This window comes from Trachypithecus francoisi, unplaced genomic scaffold (genome assembly GCF_009764315.1).
Source record: "Trachypithecus francoisi isolate TF-2019V2 unplaced genomic scaffold, Tfra_2.0 Lachesis_group0, whole genome shotgun sequence".
Taxonomy (NCBI): Eukaryota; Metazoa; Chordata; class Mammalia; order Primates; family Cercopithecidae; genus Trachypithecus; species Trachypithecus francoisi.
Window position 1 is genome coordinate 189,314,720 of NW_022681453.1, and position 24,372 is coordinate 189,339,091.

The 24,372-nt window shown below is 35.5% G+C and overlaps 1 protein-coding gene and 1 non-coding gene across 4 annotated transcripts in view; both read left to right on the plus strand.

The window, feature by feature from the left end:
* IL1RAP (interleukin 1 receptor accessory protein) overlaps positions 1-24,372 on the plus strand; it is a 146,638-nt gene that overhangs the window by 116,307 nt on the left and 5,959 nt on the right. For 2 of the 3 annotated variants that reach the window (XM_033213049.1, XM_033213050.1), the window contains exons 7-10: positions 165-291; positions 2,272-2,420; positions 16,880-17,029; positions 18,326-18,469. In XM_033213049.1, coding sequence (XP_033068940.1) covers positions 165-291; positions 2,272-2,420; positions 16,880-17,029; positions 18,326-18,469 — 570 coding nt within the window. Of the gene's footprint in view, positions 1-164; positions 292-2,271; positions 2,421-16,879; positions 17,030-18,325; positions 18,470-20,929; positions 24,145-24,372 lie in introns of those variants that run through there. The other variant, XM_033213051.1, reaches the window with a different exon arrangement.
* LOC117084653 lies at positions 384-445 on the plus strand. Its single transcript, XR_004437567.1, has one exon. It is a non-coding gene; the product is annotated as a U7 small nuclear RNA (small nuclear RNA).

The window sequence follows — 24,372 nt, forward strand, 5'->3', positions numbered from 1 at the left end:
TATCGAGTCGACTAGAGAATTACTCATAAGCAGGGTTTCAGGTACATATAACTCGTAGCTTCTGATTAGCCAGAGAGTAGAACCAATATAGCCATGTGAAGGATAAACACTAATGGGTTACCTTCGTCTTTGTTTTTCTTTTCTTTCTTTCTTTTTTTTTTCAGGAGAGGAGCTACTCATCCCCTGTACGGTCTATTTTAGTTTTCTGATGGATTCTCGCAATGAGGTTTGGTGGACCATTGATGGAAAAAAACCTGATGACATCCCTATTGATGTCACCATTAACGAAAGGTATCATGGGGGCCAATAAGGGAGTGACTAACCTTTGTTTCTCAACTTAATGATCTCTGACGTGTGTTCTAGTCAATGAAAATGAAAATTCTCAGTGTTACAGCTCTTTTAGAATTTGTCTAGCAGGCTTTCCGGTATTTGCTGGAAAGCCCCTTTCACAAAAAAAAAAAAAAAAAAGAAAATTCTCATTTTTCCCTATCACAAAAATCGGCAAGATTTTCAAATCTTTGGTGGCTGCATCCCAAAACAGGGTTACTGGACTAGCAATGCGAGGAACAGATGCTGCCTGATGACCAGTAGAGAACTGAATTAGAAAGTTCTGAGGCTGAGCATCTTCATCAGATTGTCCTCAGGACTTGTATCCTATTGTCTTAAGCCCAGCAAGATTCACACATTTATGATACCCACATGGAAGTAGAGGGAATACATATCTTACATCAATAAAAAGGCCACGATCGAGGGTTGTGGGTATGTGGAAACCTATCAGTGTAGTTGTGCTTTTCCTTTTCTCAATCCTAGTGTCTGGCCCTATGTATTTGTGACTTAGGTAATTAGGTTTTGTTTTTTTGCATTGCAGTGAGCATGCATTTCCTCTCTCCTCTTTCTTAACTCATATAACCTATAGTTATATTTATAATTAGTAATTTTTAATATTAACTAAATATATTTGTGTAATTTACATTTTATTTTAAAGGTAGATGGGTAGTAATATAACTCACTTTTAAAATAAAATGACATTTTATTCCTAAATAAACCTGATTTTTTAAGGCGTTGGCAAAGTGGAAAGTGTGAGTCCTTGAAGACAGAAGGTTCCACTGCAAATGAAGCGCACCATTACCAAACAGCAGTTGGCTCACTGCACCAATTAAAAATTTGCAGCTGGTCAGCTACGTGACAAAGTAATGTGGCTGGAGGCTCACAGGGAGAATCACTGATCTTTTTAGGAATTGTTAACACTTTGCATCCCATCCTCATAATAATAGTGAATAAATAATAAGGAAAGTCATGTTGTTCCACCTTGCTGCTATTGAAACGTACTCAGTGTTCATAGGTAGCAGTGGCATTAAGCTTAAGCGAAACCAATCAGAGCCCTTAACCAAATTCTCATACCTGACAGTAAGCCTAGTTAAAAAGAGAACCTAGATGGGAGTCAGCTGTAGCAGAGAGATTTTGCTCTGCGATGAGCAAAGGAGTTCAAAGGGATTTTAAATTTTGATCTTGGACCCAAAGCACTTGATCTCTGATTCACTGTACAGTTGGATATATTTATTTTTACAAAGTTTACTTGTTCATAACGGCTTCCTCTTTTTATACATTAGGATTTAACCACGAGATTTCAGATTTCTGACCACAATATTCTAGCTGTGTTCAGAATCCATGCTTTGGGAATCACTGAAATGCATCAACGATTCCTATGGGATAACAATAATACCTACATGAATATTGATTAAGCATTATTCTTATATTCATGCCTTAGTGTATTCAGTCCTCAGAATTCCTGAATAAATTAATACATGTAATGCACTGTATGGGCATTACGACTTCCCTGTTTTCCAAAAGAGGAACCTGACCTGGAAAGGTTAGTTATCTTACCCAAAGTATATAGCCAGGAATTGACAATTCCTGGATAAAAACCCAAAAGCACCTGACTCCAGAAGCTTCTCTCTAAACTGATACAGCATTCTGGCTCAGAGATCTAAGCAAAAGAGACATTTCGTTTTGAAGAGAGATCTATAAAAAGAAGCCGGTGTTGGGATTTGGTCTAGACAATGGGATAGTGTGTAGTGTAAATGGTATAGTACAGTATTAGAATCTTACCATTAATACTTTAATCGCTGCATTATAGGTAGCTCAGCTTATCAACCTTCCTTGCCCTCCCCTGTAGTGGGGGTCTGTGGTTGCTTACTTGTCTGATTCATACACAGTCCATAGTGCTGGAGTCACTCTCAAATGCTTTGATTTTCTTCCCTCTATTTCTAGTATAAGTCACAGTAGAACAGAAGATGAAACAAGAACTCAGATTTTGAGCATCAAGAAAGTTACCTCTGAGGATCTCAAGCGCAGCTACGTCTGTCATGCTAGAAGTGCCAAAGGCGAAGTTGCCAAAGCAGCCAAGGTGAAGCAGAAAGGTAATAGATGCAGTCAGTGATGAATCTCTCAACTCCAAATGTAACTTTGTGGTGAATAAGGACAAAAGGAGAGCTTGAGAACAAGAGAGCTCCAGCGCCTAGCCCGACAGCATCTAACCCACAGTAATGAATCAAACTTAAATGAAAAATACGAAAGTTTTCATCTATATAAAGATACTCAAGATATTGTTTCTGATAGTTAGTACCGTAATGCCCAAATGTAGCTAAAAAAATCAACATGATTACAGTGAGACACAATTTTGTGTCTGTACAGTTATGAAAAATTAAAAACAAAGAAAATATTCAAAGCTACCAAAGATAGAAAAACTGGTAGAGCCACATATTGTTGGTGAATTATTAAGACCTTTTTAAAAATCATTCATGGTAGAGTTTAAGAGTCATAAAAAAGATTTCATCATCTGACCTAATATTTTGGAATTTTTCCTGAACAAATAACAGAAAGAGAATTATATATCTTTTAACATTATTCAAAGCATTATCTATAGTTGTAAAATGTTATTAATAGCAGCCATCTAATTGTATGCAGTGAATGAAGGTATTAAATGCTTATTTTCAGAAAAAAATACATAATTATAATATCATTTTAAACACTATGTATCAGTATTTAAGCAGGTTGATAATATACCAGTAGCCACAATTGCTAAAATGAAAATCATTTAAATTATGATTTAAATGATATGAACATGATTTCTATGTTGGTAGTACTGTATTATTCTACAATAAATGAAAATTATAAAGCCTTCTTGTGAGAAGTGCTGCTCCTAAAACAGACTGTGTCTAAAATTTTCTTTGTGTCTCTCACCTAACAGAATCCCAGAAAATCCCTTGAAGGATGTTTTCAGTGGTCTTGAGAAAAGTAGTGATGAGTTATCACACATGCAATCAGGTCATTCAGAATCATCCTGGCTTCTGGTGTATAGAGGGTGTAATATTTATTCAAAAGTGAATAAAATAGCACATAATTGTTACATTTTACAGTGAGACTTAATGCTTTTTTAAAGCTGATGAAAAACAGGATTCACCTCAAACTTTCATTACAATTTAAAAACTATATAGCAAAGGCGTGAAATGTATCTGCCTCGTATGGAGTATTAGTGGATCAATTCAGGGTAATTCATTGCTTCTGCTCCTCAGAAGCCAGTGTGAAAAGGAAAGACTGAAGTACATGATGGAAGGCAGTTTCCCAAATTGAGTTCTTGGGAACACTGCTAAGCATCAGTATTGTCCCGCAATGCGTTATTATACTCTAGAGTCAGACCACCTGTGTTGAAATTCTGGTTTCTGCGCATCCTAATTCCATGAAAAGTAAATCTCTCTGAGCCTCAATTTCCTTACATTTAAAGTAGACATAATAATACCACTATCTTATAAGGTTGTTTTAAAGTGCTCAGCGCAGTTTATTGGCATATATACCTAATATGAAATGCTCAATAAATATTAACTCATTATTTCCATAAGATTTTCATAAGTATTATTTGACGAAGGCTTTTTATCATCAAATAAGTATCATTCATGTCTGGATTAAACAAAATCAAGTTACTTTAGTTAGGACCCATTCAAGTATTTAATATGTGAACATTTGACAGGAGTATCTGCAGGAAATTGGATTATAGTGGCAGGATGTTTCCATATGTATTTGACTCCAGATTTCTTAAGTATGGAGCTTTTTGTGGGGATTGTCTTCTGAGGGATGTATCCTGGGGAATAATTTTGGAAGGTGACATAAATTAATAACTTACTGTCAAATGAATAGGATCAAAACAATCAAAGCAATGTGTAATGTAGGAGTGAAGCACAGGTTTGCCTCCCAGAGCTACTGGAGTAGCTCCCCTTTTAGAGAAGCCCCTGCTCTAAATGCTATAATAAGGACAGCATCAGGAATGTGAGGTGACAGGTGGACCCTGTCAACCAGATGATCTGTGCTGAAAGCTGATACAGAGTCACCTTTTAGCCATACCTGTGCACGTCCATTGGTAGCAGAGGAGCTGTGGTTTTCTTCACTTGGCTTCTATTCTGGACTAACTAATACTGAAATTCAGAGGTTATATCTGAGTTCACATTCATACATGACATGTATGGGCCTACTCTAAATTTAATAACAAAGCATCCTATGTACTTCCTGAAAAGGACGTCAAGAAAAGACTAACACTTGGAATGAGAGAAAGACACTGGTATAGGTCTTATTGACAGCAAAATTTCATTATAGTCAGTTAAAGCGAAGTATTACAGAGGAGGCAGTTGTTTGGTTTTTTTTTATGTATTTTTATGTATGTTTTATTTTTGAGGCAGAGTTGTGCTCTTGTCACCGAGGCTGAAGTGCAGTGGCATATCTCGGTTCACTGCAATCGCTGCCTCCTGGGTTCAAGCGATTCTTCTGCCTCAGCCTCCCAAGTAGCTGGGACTATAGGCAGGTGCCACCATGCCTGGCTAATTTTTGTATTTTTGCTAAGAGACAGGATTTCACCATGTTGGCCAGGCTGGTCTTGAACTCCTGACCTCAGGTGATCCTCCTGCCTTGGCTTCCCAAAGTGCTGGGATTACAGGCGTGAGCCACCATGCCCGGGCCATTGTTTTATAATAAGAGTGTGATAAGCACTAAGGCAAGGTGTCTGTTTAACTTTATGAGACACTGCCACACCAATTTCGAAAGAGGTGGTACCATTTTACCTGTCCTCTAGCAATGTACACAAATTTCAGGCACTCTGTTTCCTCACCAACTTTTGGAACTGTCAAACTTTCCAATTTTAGCCATACTAATGGATGCATAGTGTTATTACATTGTATTTTAAATTTGCATTTCTTGGATACTAATGATGTGAACAACTTTTCATGGCCTTATTGGTCATTAACTAATAGATCTTTTTGTGAAGTATCTGTTAAAATTTTTAGCTCAGTTTTGTTATTGGGTCATTTGTTTTTAAAGTTAATGTATGGTTAGGATATATACACAGATACTATATATCTCAAATAAAACTCCTGTGTCAGATGTATGAGTTGTTAATATTATCACCCAGTTTGTGAATTCATTTTCTTTTAAACAGAATCTTTAAAACTTTGATGGCATTTATTTTATCAGTTTCTTCTATGCTTAGTGGTTTTCTAAATTCAGTATTACCAATCTCTGCCTGAAGTTAGAAAGGTATTAAGGTTAGAAAGATATCCTTCTGTGTTTTCTTCTGGAAGATTGGTAGATTTTTCTTTTAGAGTTAGGCCTATGATCCAGTTTTTTGTTTTTTTTTTTCATACTCTGAAGTATTGGGTTAATGTTTAGTGTTTTGTTTTTCCATATAGATAACCAGTTGTTCTCACATCATATTGAAAAATCTTTCCTTCTTTTTGTTGAATTGTTCTGAAAACAGCCCAAATATTAATTCTATAAATATAGATCTATTTCTGCATTCCCTGCTCTGTTCATCTGTTTATCTGTCTTTAGTCCAGTACCACTTTATCCTGGTTAACATAGTTTTAAAGTTTAAAGTAAGTCATGAAATCAGATACTGTATGTCTTCCCCCTTTTTTCTTTTTGAAGATTGATTCGACTATTTTAGGAACCATATTTTTTTCATATAGATTGTAGTATCAGCTTGTCCATTTCTACATAAAAGCCTGCTGATATTTTGATTGTATTTAATTTATAAATCAGTCTGGGGAAAGTTGAAATCTTTACAATACTGAGTTTTCCAATCCATGGACATAATATATCTCTCCATTTATTTAGATCTTAATGTTTTTCAGCATTTTTTCTTTTAGATTTGATTGTACAGGTCTTGCATACATATTGTTAAATGTATGCCTAAATGTTTTGTTTTTGATGCTATTGTAATAGTACTTTTTATTTTTTAATTTATTTTTTGAGACAGAGTCTCGCTATCACTCAGGCTGCAATACAGTGGTGTGATCTCGACTCACTGCAATCTCCACCTCCCGAGTTCAAGCGATTCTCCTGCCTCAGCCTCCAGAGTAGCTTGGATTACAGGTCCCCACTACCACACCTGGCTAATTTTTATAGTTTTAATAGAGACGGGGTTTCTCCATGTTGGCCAGACTTGTCTCGAACTCCTGACCTCAGATGATCCAACCGCCTCAGCCTCCCTCCCACAGTGCTGGGATTACAGTCATGAGCCACCACACCTGGCCTGTAATAGTGCTTTTTAGATTTTCATTTTCCAGTTGTTCATTGAAAATGCAATTAGTTGATTTTATATATTGATCTTGACCTTTTGAACTTTAGAGTGGTGTTTGTTCGTTTAGTTTCTTAGGATTTTCCATATGCTTGATTGTGTCACCATAATACAACAGATTTTTACTTCTTTCTTTCTAAATTTCATCACTTTAATCACTTTTTAGTGTCCATTTCACTCTTTTGGACCTCCAGTACCATGTTCTGTAGAAGTTGTGAGAGCAGCCATCTTTGTGTTGTTTCCAAATTTAGAGGGCAAGCTTCAGTTTTTATATATAGGATTTTTTCGTAGATGACCTTTATTTTCATGAGCATTTTTTTCATTTTTAGGTTGCTGAGAATTTTTTTTATGAGTGTGTTGAGTTTTGCTTGATTCTTAACTGGATCTATTGAGAGGATTGATTATATGTTTTTATTTTTAATCTGTCAGTGTGATGATTTATACTTACTGATTTTGAAATGTTCATCCAATTTTGCATGCCCAGAATAAACCCTCATATTGTCATGATTTATTGTCCTTTTTATATATTACTGGATTTGATTTGCCAATATTTTGTCACAGATTTTTGTTCATGTTAAGAATTTTTTTCTTTTTTCTTTCTTTCTTTTTTTTTTTTTTGAGATGGAGTTTCCCTCTTGTTGCCCAGGCTGGAGTACAGTGGCACAATCTCAGTTCACTGCAACCTCCACCTCCCAGGTTCAAATGATTCTCCTGCCTCAGCCTCCTGAGTAGCTGGCATTACAGGCACCTGCCACCACACTGGCTAATTTTCTTTGTTTTTTTTTTTTTTTTTTTTTTTTTTTAGTAGAGACGGGGTTTCACCAAATTTTGCTCATATCTTTGTTCATGAAGGATGCTGGTTTGTAGCATTCTTTTCTTGTAATGCTGTGACTAATGTCAGGGTTAAGCTGGTCTCATTACATAAGCTGGATAATGTTCCCTCTTCTATGATTATGTGAAAGCCTATGAGTAAAACTGGTATTATTTCTTGCTCAAAAGAATTACTCATATATCTATCTGGGCTGTTGTTTTCTTTTCGGGAAAGCTTTTAATTATGAATTCAGAGTCCTTTTTAGTATTGAGATGTTCTGTTTCTTCTTGTGGCAGTTTTGGCTTTCAAGGCATTTTTTTTCTATTTCATCTAAGTTGTCACATTATTGGCATACTTTTCGTTAGATTATTTCCTATTATCCTTTTAATGTCTGCAGGATTTTTAGTGATGCTCCACTGTCACTTCTGATATTAGTAGTTTGTATTTTGCCTTTTTTTGTTCTTCATCAGTCAAGATAAGGGTTTCTCAATTTTGCTAATTTTGTCAGTGAACATATTTTTATTGACTTTTCTCTGTTGTTTATATATTTTGTTTTATTTACTTTATTTTTATACTTATTTTCATCTTTTTGCATACTTTGCATTTCATTTTCTTTTTTGTCAGTCATCCTAAAGTATAAGCTGTATCATTGATTTTTAAGTAATTCTTCTTTTCCAATATAAGTATTCTGAGCTATGAATTTTCCTCATAGGATTACTTTAAATCCAACAAATGTTGAAACGTTGAGTTTTTGTTATTATTAAGTTCAAAATATTTTCTAATTTCTCTCTTCATTTCTTTTTGACCGAAAGGTTATTTTGACATGTGTTAACTTAATTTAAACACACTTGGAATTTTCTAGATCGCTTTACTACATTATATATGAAAATTCATTTGAATTTTAGTGTTGGCTTTATGTTCACTCTTGATAAAGTTATTCATAACATTTCATATTGTCATTTAAGTTTAGCTAATGTAAAAAATTAGAAATGAAGATAAAAGTCTGGGAGCAGGTGTCTCCGACTTAGAACTACCTGAGAGAACTACATTATGGAGTGGAGAAACGTAGGCTTTTATTCTAGATAGACCTGGGTTCAAGTTCTGGACTCAGTGCTGGCTGTGTATATCAACTGGTACAAGCCTTCCTTTTCTTATCCTTCAGGTACAACTTCCAGGGTATCTGTGAAAACTGAGGGAATGGGGAACGAGAGCTTTGTCACAGTGCTGCACACTTGATTCTAATTTCTAATCTCTTATTTAGTTCTGATGTATCCAAAGAACATACTTTGCATGATTTTATTCTTTTTAAGCTTATTGGTACTTTTTTAAAAAAGTATTTGCAGACTGCCTATCTTGGTAAGCGTTTGCTATGCATTTGAAAAAGACACATATTTGGTAGTTTGAAGTGTGATGTCCAGTGAATGTCAGCTAAGACGATTGGTGTCAATGTTGTTCATGTCTTCAATATCCTTACTGATTTTTCCAAAATACTTTGTTATTCAGTTATTAAAAGAGAGAATGGTGTTGAAATCTTTATGTATAATATGGATTTTTCCAATTCTCTCTTCAGTTCTGCCAGTATTTGTTTCATGTATTTTGGAACTGTGATATTTAATACATGCTTATTTAGGATTGATATGTCTTTTTGATGAATTGACTCTTACATTGTGAAATGTCCATTTTTTTCTGTTAATATTCTGTGTCTAATATGAATGTAGCCATTCCAGCTTTTTTTGTTTGGTTGTGGGGACGGAGTCTTGCTTTGTTGCCCAGGCTGGAGTGCAGTGGCGCGATCTCGGCTCACTGCAAGCTTTCTTATAATTAGTATATGTTTTTACCATTCTTTTATTTTACCTATCAGCATCTTTATACTTTTATACTTATACTTTATACTTAATGTATATCTCTTATTTACAGCATATTATTGGGTATTGGATCCAATCTGATCATTTCTACTTTTTAACTTGAATGTTTAATCCATTTTTCTTTAATTATTAATATGACTGCCTTTAAGTTTGCCATCTTGCTATTTGTTGTCTACCTGTCTTTATTTTTATCTCATTTAGATTAATTGGTATTTTCATTGTATTTTATTTTACCACTTTTTGGGGGCTTTTGGCTCTTCCTCTTTGTTTGGGGCTTGTTTTGTTTTGTTTTCTCTAGAGTTTATATTTTCCCTGAACTTATTGGTTTATCTTGAATTAATCACTTTACATATTTTATGAGAAACTTACTATGGCATATTTCCATTTCTTCTCTGTCATCCTTTGTGTTGTGCTATAATACATTTTGGTTTTGCATGAATTACAGGTACCACAATGTATTGTGAAAGTTCGGCTTTAAATAACTGTCTTCTTCTAAGAAGTTAAGAACTGATAACTTTTTAAAAATTTATTTGCTTTTTTTTTTTTTCTGACACTATCCATTCTTTGGTAACATTTCAATCTGAAGAACTATTTAATGTTTCTGGTGATGTACATCTGCTGGTGACAAATTTTCTTTATTTTAATCTAAAAATGTCTCATTTTAATTTTTATGTTTCAAAACTTTACTAAGAAAGTTTTCAAATATATGGAAGATTTTAAGGAATTACACAGTGAGCAGTAATACAACCTACCTAGATTCTACCATTTTGTTATCTTTGCTTTATCACATATCTATTCATTCTTCTGCCAGTATATGAATCCATCTTATTTTCTGATACATTTCAAAGTAGATGCAGACATCAGTAGACATTTAAGTTCCTTATCATTATCAATATTTTAATATTTATTTGTAGGTTTCTTTTCTAGGTAAAATTTGCATAATGCAACAAATTACATAACTCAAGTGTACCATTTGATAATTTTTGAGAAATGCATATATATGCATTACCTAATATCCTATTAAGATATAGAATATTACCATTACCAGAGAGTAACATTCTTCCCCCATCAGTCAATCCCTTCTACCCCCACCTTTCTCACCTCCCCCAACAATACAACTGTTTTTATTTCCTTTTTAGAATAATTTTTGTTTTATATTCTAGAACTTTATGTATGTGGACTCATACAGAATGCTCTATTATATAATTGTACTTTCACTCAGCAAATGTTCTTGATATTCACGCATGCTGTTGTGTGTATCAGGCATTTGCTCCTTTTGTTTGCCATGGAGTGGTTTTGATTTGCTTTTGTTTTGTTTAAGAATGCAGAATGATTTGTTTATTCATTCTCTGGGTGGTGAGCATTTGGGTTGTTATCAGTGTTGGGGTCTTTTGAATAAAGCTTCTGTGAACTTTCTTATCCAAGTTTCTTAATGGACTGCTGCTTTTACTTCTCTGAGATGAATACCTGTGAGTGGAATTACTGACTTAGTTTTATTAGAAAGTGTTAGACCTTTTTTTTTTTTTTCTCCAAGTGGCTATATCATTCTGTATTCCTCCATCAACATATTTACATCTTAAGGATTTGGTGTTGTCAGCCTTCTTCGTTTTAGCAATTATAGGTGAGTGTATGGTGATATCTTATTGTAGTTTAATTCTTCATTTCCCTGATGTCTCAAAATATTGAGCACTTATTCTTCACGTGCTTATTGGCCATCCGTATGTCTTTTGTGATATGACTGTTCAAACATTTTGTTCATTTTATAAATAGTTTGTATTTTATTATTGAATCTTAGCAGTTCTTCATCTGTCCTGGATACCAGTCCTTTGTCAGACACATGTTTTGCAAATACTTTTTCCCAGTCTGTTGCATGACAATTTGTTTTTGTAGTGGTGTATTTTAATGAGCAGAGGTTCTCTTTTTTATGAGATGTAATTTATTAACTTTTTTTTAATGATTATTAATTTCTGTGTTCTAAGAAAGCTTTGCTTACCCATAGTCATGAAGCTTCACCTGTGTTTAGGCCAATAGTCCATCTCTTTTCTTTTTTTTATGAATGGTGTGTAGTAGAAATTGAGGTTCAATTTTCCTTTCATAGTGATATCCAGTTATTCCAGCACAATTAATTGGAAAGATTTTTACTTTCTCATTGTGTTTCTCTGGTGCCTTTGTCAATGTTTTCACAGGATGTGTTGAAAGTGTATCTATTTCTTTCCTTCCAGCCCTTTAAGGTATTCCATTGTCTCCTGGCTAATCTTATTTAAAATGCAAACGGGGCAGTTTTTGTTGTTGTTGTTCTTGATTATTTTTGTGCCCTTTATGTATTTGTTGTATGTTTTTCTTTGGCAGATTTTAAGATCACCTTTTCTTTATTGATTTTGAAAATCAAATTATGATAGCCTATGGTGTCATTTTTGTGTGTGAGTTTCTTACTTAGAGTTCATTAAACTTCTCAGTTCTATGTGTTTATATTTTTCCTTTAATGTGAACAATTGTCAGCCAGTTTCTCTTCAGATATATCCACCTTTCCCCCTCACTCTTTCTCTTCTTTCAGGACTCCAGTTAAAATTAGGATAGACCACTTCTATCCAATTAGCAGTGCCCCACATGTCGCTGAACTTGTTGTTATTTTTGTTTCTTCCTCTTTCATCCTTTTCACCACTCTGTGTTTGTGTAGTTTCCAATGTATGCTGGCCATTTTCTTTGTGACATCTAACCTACAGCATTTTCTTTATTTCAGAATTGCATGTTTCAGCTTTTGAATTTCCGTATCTTCATTGAAGGGTCCTTATTGATATTTTCTATTCGCTGTTCACAATGTTCATGGTTTAAAAAAATTGAACAAATACACGTAGAATACTCATTTTTAGGTGTTCATCTGATAATTCCACCATTTTTGTCCATTTTTGTTCTGTGTTGATTAGCTATCTTTTTATTAGCTAATATGGACTTTCTTGCTTTTTTATCTAGCTTTTTAAACTTATATGCTGGATATTATGGGTGTTACAATTTTGAGTTCTGAATTTTGGAAGACAGTGTTAAATTTTGTTCTAGCAGATAATGACATGCATAACTGCTTGCTTTTTAATAAGCATCTTATCTTTGTTAAAGCAGGTCTAAAATAACCTTTTGTGTAGGGTTAGATTGGAGCTACTTCTAAAGCATGTCATACCTGGAGTCTCTAATCAATATTGGGAGCTAAACAAAATCTCTTCACTCTGAGTGACCTGTACTCAACTGTGTCACAGCCCTTCATGCGCTCCTAGAGTTGATCTGTTCCCAGCTATTCTTTGCCTAACCTTTTAAAGTATTCCCCTAAATATGTGTAGCTTTGTATTTGGCTAAAGACTCGAGGTAATCCTGTGCAGATTTCTAGAGTCCCATCTCTAAATAGTTCTCTTGTCTATAAATGCAATCCGACTCAACAGCACCTTGAACTCTAATTTCTGTCTCCTTAGCTCAGTGTGACCACTTTCTTATTTTGGTTTTCTCCTTTCTGTGCCACAATTTAAAAGGTGCCTTGAATCAAAAAGCCAGCCAGGCGCGGTGTCTCACGCCTGTAATCCCAGCACTTTGGGAGGCCAAGACAGGCGGATCACGAGGTCAGGAGTTCGAGACCATCCTGGCTAACATGGTGAAACCCCCCGTCTCTATAAAAATACAAAAAAAAAAAAAAAAAAAAAAAAGCCAGGCTTGGTGGTGGGCGCCTGTAGTCCCAGCTACTCGGGAGGCTGAGGCAGGAGAATGGTGTGAATCCGGGAGGCGGAGCTTGCAGTGAACTGAGATCCGGCCACTGCACTCCAGCCTGGGTGACAGAGCGAGACTCCATCTCAAAAAATAAAAAAAAAAATTTAAAAAGCCAGAGTGATCGTGGGCTTTACCTTTTTTTGTCTTTTTCTCTCACAGATCACATTCCTGTGTTACCAGTTGTCCAACTTTTTTACAAACTGTATTTTAGATAAGGAAGGAAGGCTAGTCCAGTACTCAGTACTAGTTACTCCTCTAAGAACAGAAGCTAAAGTCCAAAGTGCACATGTTCTAACACACTATAATAGCCAAATCAATAACATCTGCTAGTCAGTTTAGTCATTGGTCTCTGGTTTATCATAATTTTAATAAAGCATTCCCTTTGTTTACAACTCAGGAGAATGGCCATTACCACAGTTCCAAAAATTATCCATCAGTCCCAACAATTGAGCACGGAGTAGCCATGGGTTCTGTGGCAGGGGACACTTGGAAGTGCAAGCAGCTGGCATTTAGTTGGAACGTGCAGTGGACAGCAAGGCTTCAACTGCAATAATAAAGATGGCGAAAATCACTCAGATTTCCTAGGAGAAACATGATCGTAGAGCAAGAACTCAAAACAGGGAAAAAACCAAGAGCTAACCAAGGTGGTTACCTGGAAATTTGGGCTTTGAAGCCAGTTATTTACATTGAACTCCAAAAACGATGGAAAAAAGTCCGATTCAAGAAGTAACAACAAGCAAGTAGCTAAATTTGGCTACATCCTGAATCAGGTTGTTAGTAAAATCAACGAGAGAAGGAGCTTAGGAGTCCAGTTTGGTCATATTGCATCACGTCTTTCTGATAGGAAATTCTTTAGTCTGGGATTGCATCGGAGCAAAATCTTTTTGTCAAAACACCTGAGGGTCCAGCTAGGCAATTAGCAAATGTAGTCTGAGGTTCACTCTTTCCCTGTACGCCAGCACTGCTTTACCTGAAAGCCCTGTAGAGAACTTCTTGCATGTGACTTAAGCTATTTAGAAAATCCAGCTAGTAGATTATTTAAGAGTTCGATATGTTAAGTAGCATTAGTGGCTCCTTGTTATCAAGATAGCTCTACAAAATACAATCTGTAAATATGACACATGACTGTATGACACAAAACAGAATTAAAATGCCCCATTAGAAATAAAATGGGCAGTAGTAAAACGAATGGGGCAGAGGGAAATTTATGAGGGTAATTGATCTCTCGGTCATTAAGCAAGCTCTCTTATTGGCATTTTAAAAAAATCTATTTCAGGTAAGTGCAGCCAACAACAACCTCCACCCCCATTACAAAATGTTCATCCAGAGGGAGCCAAAATAACTGAACAAATAATGAAAATAACAGTGGAAATTACCCTATTGTACTGTTAACATAAAGTACTGAGAAATACCAGGGACACAGTGATTTTCATGCCAGCTATCCAAATAGATCTTAGTAAATTTTCAGCAACTGCACTATCATAGCTTCTGGAATTTATGAGGGAGTTTTCTTATTTTAAGGTGCCATTATTCATGGAAGGAGTACAAGAGTACCTGATAATAATTTTGCACTGCTAAGTCCCATGCTATACCTGTGGCAGGATTCATATCCTCAGTTTAGGGTAATAAAATCAAAACTCTGCGATTAGCCCTTTAATAAGAGAACTTCAGGTTCAGCTCCAGGCTGCTTACCATTTTCTGCTTTGAAGAGGTACCTTTTGAAAAAATTATTTCCTGGATGTGAGGCTGATCTGGTTGTAACATCTCTCACCCCACTGATCGCCAGGGTAGATTCAGCTGATCTGGCTGGAGAGGCCGGTGTCCCCTTCCTCCCTCACTGCTCCACGTGACTCCTTCCTGAAGCTGTGCCCTCAGTAGAAGAGGACGACCATCCACAATAGAGGGGTACTGGTGTTTGGTCAAGGGTGTAAGGGTAGCTGTGCTCCCCTGCTAGAACCTCCGAACAAGCTGTCAAGGTTCATAAACGTGATTTTATTACAACTGTTATGTGATCAATAATTGAGCTTCATCGTGATAGTGTTCAAAGATCCCTGCACTTTGGAGTCAGGGAGCCTCTATAGCAATCCCAGCTTTGAATGAGATTCTTCTAAGCTGTGTCTCAGCAAACATTTAACATCTACAGTGTTCTAGGTGCTTACAGAAGCCTTCCCTCACCGTGTTATACAGTACACCTCCCTTGGTCCAGTCCCACCCTTCAATGATCTCTGTCACATTACCATGGTTTGTTTCTCTTATGGCACTAATCACTATTTAAAATTAACCAGCTGATTTATTTCTTTACATATTTACTGCCCTGAATTAGGATATTAGCCACAAGAGGGCAGAGACCCTTTCCGTCTTATTTACCATTGGATCCCCAGAAGTTTCTGGCAAATGGTAGATGTCAATAAATAATAATCAAATTGACTAATACACAATTTAAGTCACTCCTGCTTCAGATCCAGTAAATATACTGTTCCTCCTTCAAATACTTAAACTTCATTATCACAAGCTAAGAAAGCAACTAAACAAAATTGTGAAACATAATTTAGTAATAGACTTCTAAATACCCCAGAAGTGTAAAATCTTATATCTGGAAATGTTCATTGAGATAGTAGGCATTCTAGGGATATCATGGATGAAAAAGACATAATCTCTACCTGAAAGACTGTAAAGGTATAGTTTATGGGGGATGAGAGGGAGTGAAGAAGCTGGCCTGTAGACAAATTACAATATAATAAGTAATGCTGTAATCAAATGATAAACAAAGGGAAGAGTAAGAATTTCTACAAGGGAGAGCCAGGTTGCAATAAAAATTTTATTCTATAAAAGCTTATGTAAAATAATGACATTCAAACATGGACTTGGAAACCAAAAAGAGAAAGGACTTCCAGCCAGAAGTCACAGCATGAGAAAAAGGCATCATATTAAAGCTTCCTGATGTTTTTGATGAAAAAGCAATGGTAAATGAGCAAGGAAGGAAGGTGGTTAGTAATTTGGTTGTGACACACCTTGATTATAGGGCTAATGAGTTAAGATCTGGTTTTTAAGTAATTGAGAATTACCTCACTCTATTTCTGATACTTCCGAAGAAACTGCAGAGGTGCCTATAATATAAAAAATAAGTAGATAAATGCAGAAGTCTATGTATAACCAGATATTGCAAGTTCATCTCTAGAATATATACTGAAGAACTGTGAACATGGGAGATAACTTCCAGAACCAAGCATATTCAGCATTTGGTGGATGTCCTCTGCTTCTGCACAGTGAAAATAATGTTTTTGAGGCCTATTTCCAAGTGGAAAGGAAAGATAATTAAGTTCCTTTCATACTGCACTAGACAAGAGAATGAAACGAAAACTTATGGAAAAACATTAAGGTTTTTACTCAAATCAGCTGCATCAGCAATTAAAATTCTACCAATGCCATGGACTTCTTCAGGTAGCAATGAGAACCTCATCCCAAGACATGGACAGAGGATGGAGTGATAATTTTCAAAAATATTTTTAAGGAGATTTAGGTGTCAAATTGTGACTTGAATTAGATGACCTTCTAAGCCCTTCCTGATGTTACGGTTCTATTTTAATTTATATATCATCAAAGACTATTCAAATACAAAACACTTTCTATGCCAGGTGCTGGAAACAAAAAGATAGGTATAACACAGTCTGGTATTTTAAAATAGTGCTTAAACTCTATAATGTTGTCTCTGATTGTTCATACATAGGCAGGTGCATAGCTAAGCTGCTGGGCTTATCCAGCTATTTGCTGGGATGATGGGTCACTGTGGTCACCACACAGAAATCAATTCTGTTTCTTTGTTGTTCATTTCAGTGCCGGCTCCAAGATACACAGTGGAACTGGCTTGTGGTTTTGGAGCCACAGTCCTGCTAGTGGTGATTCTCATTGTTGTTTACCACGTTTACTGGCTAGAGATGGTCCTTTTTTACCGGGCTCATTTTGGAACGGATGAAACCATTTTAGGTAAGTAACAGAAATTTGACATAAACCTCTTGTACTGTCATCTTTAGAAAATATGTTGGGGAAAAAAAAAAGAAAACATTGATTTGAAAAACCTAAATTAACTGGAAGATTTAAGCAGGCTAACTTTAATTTCAGCCCTTGCTATTAAAAATCTTTCTAAAGATTATTATTCTATTTTCTTGGATTAATTAGTGAGTTGGTCTAAATTAACACTGTCCAAATAGAAATATAATGCAAGCCACTTATCTTCTTAAAATTTCCCAGTGACCACATTTGTAAAAATAAAAAGAAACACGTAAAAATAATGAATTGACTAAATATGTTTGTAATACTATTTTTTAGCATGCAATTAATATTAAAAAGTTAATGAGATATTTTACAGTCTTTTTTTGGTGCTAAAAATGTTCAAAATATAAAATGTATTCTACTGTATCCTCATAGCACATCTCAATTCAAACCAGCCACATTTCGGTGAGCAATAGACTCGTGGCTTATGGCTGCTGTATTGGACAGTTCTGATCCACACTCCTTGTACTCAGACAGCGATCTGTGAACCAGCAGCAACATCATGTGTAGCTGATTAGAAGAATCTTAGACCTAGCTGTTACTGACTCAGAATCTACATTTAAACCATATTCCCAAGTGATTCATGTGTACGTTGACATTTAAAAAGCACGGCTTTAGTGCAAATTCGCCTAGTGAAAAGAATAGAGCATTGAAACATACAAACAAATTCATAGGTCCACACCATAAAGATTTGAATTCAGTAAGCTTATGGAAGAAACACAGAATTGATAGTTTTTAATGAGACGTGATTTTTCTAATTAAGCAACTTTGTGAACGATCGGTCCATTAAATCTAATTATATTTTTAATTTTAGTTCTTTTCAGATATAAATAATTCAGGCAGTTTCACAAAGTTTTGCTCCATTTATAATTTTAATGTACTAATGAGTGATATGCTTGGATGGGAAGTTGAAATTTTCTGTACAGTATTAATTGCCAGTCCCTATGATTTACCTTCTGGCTTTGTTCATTTACAGTTGAATGGGACAAACCTCACTTTTTCCACTGTAAAGCAACCTGTAAGATGAGAGTTGCGGATATATCAGATAACATTCAAAATTATACCTTCAAATAGTCGTTTTGCCTGGAGACTTGTTGCAAGTAGAAAATCGCACTGGAATCTGTCTCATAATGAAAATGTCTAATATGCAGAAGTTACATTTAAGAAAAAACATGTAATGGTATTAAGAAACTTTCCTAATTCGCATTGTATCCGTGTTCCTTTTGCTAGATGGGAAAGAGTATGATATTTATGTATCCTATGCAAGGAATGCTGAAGAAGAAGAATTTGTATTACTGACCCTCCGTGGAGTTTTGGAGAATGAATTTGGATACAAGCTATGCATCTTTGACCGAGACAGTCTGCCTGGGGGAAGTAGGTATTTCAGATGAGTACAAATGATGCTACCTTGAAAGGCAGAGAGAATCATTAGTTTTGCATTATGGGCGAGAGTCGTGGCACAGCATCTTTGGATATTTAATGTCCAATGCTCTTTGATGTAGCAGACTCCACTAGAAACTCAACTACATTGGAAGATGTATGCTATTCAACTCAGTTTATGGTATTAAAATATTTTCCCTTGTAATCTTTCAGAGCTGCATGTCAGAAAAGTGTGGAGGCACGGTGAATTAGAGCTCTATTAAAGGGCCATAGCTTTAAAGAGCCTGTTTATTCACATTTAGATTTTTCAGTTTAGGCTAATCTGCAGTGGTTTGTCTAGAATTGTTTCTATTTGTGTTGTTTTTAGAAAGACAGAGGTTTACTTGGTTTTACTAAAACTGAGTAGCAGAAGAGTGTGTGTAGAATTTTTCCTTATGTGATTCACTGATAATAATTACAGTATTTTCCTATGGCATTTGCTCATTTTTTCCCCATCACTTTTCTTTTCAAGCAAAATAGTGCTACTCAAATTCCCCTTTTCCTTGGGTCTGTTTCTTCTTCCTGTCAGCTTATACATTTGAGGGTTACTTTAAAATTTTATAAGAGCCAGTGTAACTAGAAGGTTTAAAAAAAGAAAAAAAGAAATGCTTAAATTCTTGAGTGTGTTAAAATAAAAGTACAACTCCTTTTTAGATCCACACAGTAACACACAAAGTAATTCTTCATTGATGTCTTTTTAATAAATATATGTTACATTCCCAACCCCACTGTTAAACTTTGTCCTGTTGAAATGCTTGTAATATATCTAATTGTAAGCATGACAAACCTATTTTATTCCTCTAAAATCCTGTTCACATTCATCATTTACCAGTTTTTTAAAAATATTTTATGGATAATTGAGATAGACTTGAAATTTTTTTCTCATTTTGATTTAGTTGGATCAGTTATTTTATCTTCCCAATCATCATCCAAAAGTCCATCATAAGACATTTCTTTCAGTATAATTTCTCTAGGAAGTTATGACTTAATTATACAGTTAAAGGATAAATTCCATTCATTCTAATGCTTAATTTCCCCAGTCATTCATTCACCCATTTGTTTGTTCATACAGCCATTCAATAAATTCGTATCTACCATGGAACTGGGTAAGACCGTCCAATAGGGGTTGATAATTCTTTAAAGAATTCACATTCTAAATAATGACTCTAAATCTTGCTTTTGTTAATTAGCTTTTGCATCCTTTTTTATTCTCCCTCCTGCTCTTACCCAATCTTCTTCGACTCTGGGTCTCTTCTCATGCTTACACATGCTCAGGCTTCAGTGCCACTGCTTGGAACACACAATCATTCCTGGATTCTCCTCCAGGCAGTGCATGCTAGATTTTAATTGTGAGGCTTTCCCTACTGTTTCTGAGCCTGAGAAGATTAAGGGGCAAAATGACTTCATGAGGGAATATAGCAAGACATGATATAAGTTTCCACAATACTAGTAAGTTAGCTAGAGTTGGCAACTATCTGAAACGCAGGTAAAGGACTATGCAATCCTGGATAAGCAACTGTGAGGAGATGGATTGGTTCCAAGAATTTAGTGACAGGAACTAATCAGGGCCCTTGACAGCAGAATAAAATTACATTGCATTTCCATTTTTCCTGCTTTTTCTTGTTTTTTCCTTGAAGAAAGCATTTGCCTGTTAGTGCAAGTAGACACATCATCTAGCAGCTGCCGAAACACAAGGCTTTATAGTAATGATAGGAGTTTGAGGAGAAAGATCCAGCCATTAATTTAGGCTCCAGAGCAGAAAGAAGTAGAAAGCCAACCTGAAGATGTGTTACCAGCCAAAATGTCATTCAGTTGGCTAGATTTTTTTAAGGTTCTATTCCAAAGACAGTGATATTAGAGTCAGAGAGGCATCCAGCAACAGAGAGGGACTTTCAGAAGATGAAGGTCCTTCCCTTTGTTGTCTTGTCCTAGCAAAAAATAAAATTCTATTATTTTGATTATATAACATACATCTTTTTGAATGTCCATTTGGTTCTAGAGAGTTTATGCATGGGTTTCTTTGGGGAAGAAAGGGCTCATGAGCTGATGTGGCTAGACCATAAGATGCCACACACATTGAAGAAGCTGCTTCAGTATAATGTGTCTCCTTCTTGTGTCTCAAGTATTGCTTTTGAAGATCAAGGTCACAACAATACACTACCTTTTGGCTTCATGCCTGTTGGGAATTCCTTTTAGAAATATGTGTATATGGTTTCTGGTTTCCCTGAAGACAGTGGTATTTAATGGACAGAGTTTGCAGGTATAAGGATTAAGTTGTTCAAATTTTTGCTGGTAAAAAGTTTCACCTCAGTTCTTAGGCTGGTACCCTAAGTTCCCAATATTTGTTCCTCACACCCCAAGGCTTTTGGGGAGTTTTTGGCCAACACTAATCCCCATGGTTGTTTTCTTTCCCAGTTGTCACAGATGAGACCTTGAGCTTCATTCAGAAAAGCAGACGCCTCCTGGTTGTTCTAAGCCCCAACTACGTGCTCCAGGGAACCCAAGCCCTGCTGGAGCTCAAGGCTGGCCTAGAAAATATGGCCTCTCAGGGCAACATCAACGTCATTTTAGTGCAGTACAAAGCTGTGAAGGAAACGAAGGTGAAAGAGCTGAAGAGGGCTAAGACGGTGCTCACGGTCATTAAATGGAAAGGGGAAAAATCCAAGTATCCACAGGGCAGGTTCTGGAAGCAGCTGCAGGTGGCCATGCCAGTGAAGAAAAGTCCCAGGCGGTCTAGCAGTGATGAGCAGGGCCTCTCATATTCATCTTTAAAAAATGTATGAAAGGAATAATGAAAAGGGTAAAAACAACAAGGGGTACTCCAGGAAGAAAGAGTTCCCCCATTCTTCATTCGCAGTTTATGGTTTCTTAGGCAAAAATGATGGTCTAAGCCTCCCACTAGGGATAAATTTAGGGTGACTGTGTGGCTGACTATTCTGCTTCCTCAGGCAATACTAAAGTTTAGAATGATATTATCAACGTTCTGTCACCAGTCTGTGATGCCACTATGTTCTTTGCAGGCAAAGACTTGTTCAATGCGACTTTCCCCTTCTACATTGTCTATCCCTGATTTTATGTCTCTATTCTTTTTAAAATCTTAACATATGGAGCAGCCTTTCCTATGAATTTAAATATGCCTTTAAAATAAGTTGCTGTTGACAGGGTCATGCGTTTCCGAGTATAGTTTCCTTTTTATCTTATTTTTACTCGTCCGTTGAAAAGATAATCAAGGCCTACATTTGAGCTGAGGATAATGAACTTTTTTCCTCATTCGGCTGTGTAATACATAACCACAGCAAGACTGACATCCACTTAGGATGATACAAAGCAGTGTAACTGAAAATGTTTCTTTTAATTGATTTAAAGGACTTGTCTTCTATACCACCCTTGCCCTCATCTCAGGTAATTTATGTAATATATGTAAACTTGAAAAATATTTCTTAATTCTTGTTTTTGCTCCAGTCAATTCCTGATTATCTGCAGGTCAACCCACATTTTTCATTCCTTCTCCCCATCTGCTTATATCGCATTGGTCATTTAGAGTTTGCAGGTGGCTTCACACTTGGTTCAGTCTGAAAGAAAACCCCTTAATGGTGCTATACAGAGGGAGGTGACAGAAAAACTCTTTTAGGGCATTTTTCTGACTCATGAAAAGAGCACAGAAAAGGATGTTTGGCAATTTGTCTTTTAAGTCTTAATCTTGCTAATGTGAATACTGGGAAAGCAATTTTTTCCCATTTGTTTTTGTTGCTCCATTGTGAAGTGTGGAGATCAGACTTCGTGACCTTGAGAGTCGCTTTTGGCATTAATATTCTAAGAGAATTAACTGTATTTCCTGTCATCTACTCACTAGTGCAGGAAATATGCTTGCTCCAAATAAGTCAGTATGAAAAGTCACTGTCCATGAAAGTTGTTTTGTTTGTTTTCAGTAATATTTTGCTGTTTTTAAGACTTGGAAAACTAAGTGCAGAGTTTACAGAGTGGTAAATATCTATGTTACATGTAGATTATACATATATATACACACATGTGTATATGAGATATATATCTTATATCTCCACAAACACAAATTATATATATATGCATATCCACACACATACATTACATATATCTGTGTATATAAATCCACATGCACATGAAATATATATATACATAAATATAATTTGTGTGTGTGTATGTGTGTATGTGTATGTATATGACTTTAAATAGCTGTGGGTACAATATTAAAAGCCACTGGAACTCTTGTCCAGTTTTTAAATTATGTTTTCACTATAATGTTTTCGTGTCAGTGTTTTCTGTACATATTATTTGTTAATTCACAGCTCACAGAGTGGTAGTTGTCATAGTTCTTGCCTTCCCTAAGTTTATATGAATAACTTAACTATTGCTACGGTTTTCTGGGTTGCAGTGGAATCTGCTGTGCACAGAGCCTCCATGGTCACTGCTAAGCAGTAGCCGGCCATCGGGCATTAATTGATTTCCTACTCTATTCCCAGCAGACACATTTAGAAACTAAGCTATGTTCATCTCGGTGCTCAACTATGTGAACTGTTGAGTGATAAAGGAAACAAATATAACTGTAAATGAGTCTTGGTATCCTGTGAAACACAGTAATTCATAATTTAAGAAAGCCCTTATCCCAGTAGCATGAATGTTGATGAACGAATGTAAAATTATATCCTATATTTAAGTGCCCTTCATCACTATTGAAGTTCATAATAAATCATTTCCCTATATAAGTGTTGTTGATTATTTTAAATTGAAAAAAGTTTCACTTGGATGAAAAAAGTAGAAAAGTAGGTCATTCTTGGATCTACTTTTTTTAGCCTTATTAATATTTTTCCTTATTAGAAACCATAATTACTCCCTCTATTAACCCTTCACTTACTAGACCAGAAAAGAGCTTATTCCAGATAAGCTTTGAATATCAATTCTTACGTAAGCTTTAGGCAAACAGGGAATAGTCTAGTCACCAAAGGACTTTTCTCTTGCCAGTGCTGCATTCCTTTTGCACTTTTGGATTCCATATTTATCCCAAATGCTGTTGGGCACCCCTAGAAATGCCTTGATGTTTTTTCTATTTATATTCCTGCCTTTGGTACTTAATTTTACAAATGCTGTAATATAAAGCATATCAATTTTAAGTGATATGTATCACTGTAAGAGAATTTGTTTCGAGATTTTTTTTAATGTTCTAGAAGATGGCCAATAGAGAACATTTGAGGGAAATGGGGAAACACACTTGTAATTTAGAGGACAAGAGCAAACCATGTCTCACATTAAAAAAAAAAAAAACTTAATAGTTTTCAATAGATGCTATAAGGACCTTCCATGCCCAGGTTAACAAAGAACTGTGATATGTAGAGTATCTAATTACAAAATCATACAACATTTATTTAATTCTCTTCTGTATTGTAACTTAGATGATTCCCAAGGATTCTAATAAAAAATCACTCCATTGTATTGGGAAACAAAAACATCATTCGTTAATTACTTATTTTCTTTCCATAGGTTTTAATATTTTGAGAGTGTCTTTTTTATTTCATTCATGAACTTTTGTATTTTTCATTTTTCATTTGATTTGTAAATTTACTTATGTTAAAAATAAACCATTTATTTTCAGCTTTGAATTTTATTTTGTGCATGTGTTTTATGTCTTTATTTTCACATTTGGTCATAAATGAAAACAGAATTGATTATTATACTCACAAAGAAATATGAGTCACATTAGTTAAGTTTCATTCTGATATAAATCTGAGCAAAATGGGAACTTCATATCAAGAACATTTTCTTTACATGTAAGTAAAAGTTACTTAAGTAAAATGAATTGCTCCAGAATACTAGGACATATTTTGTGG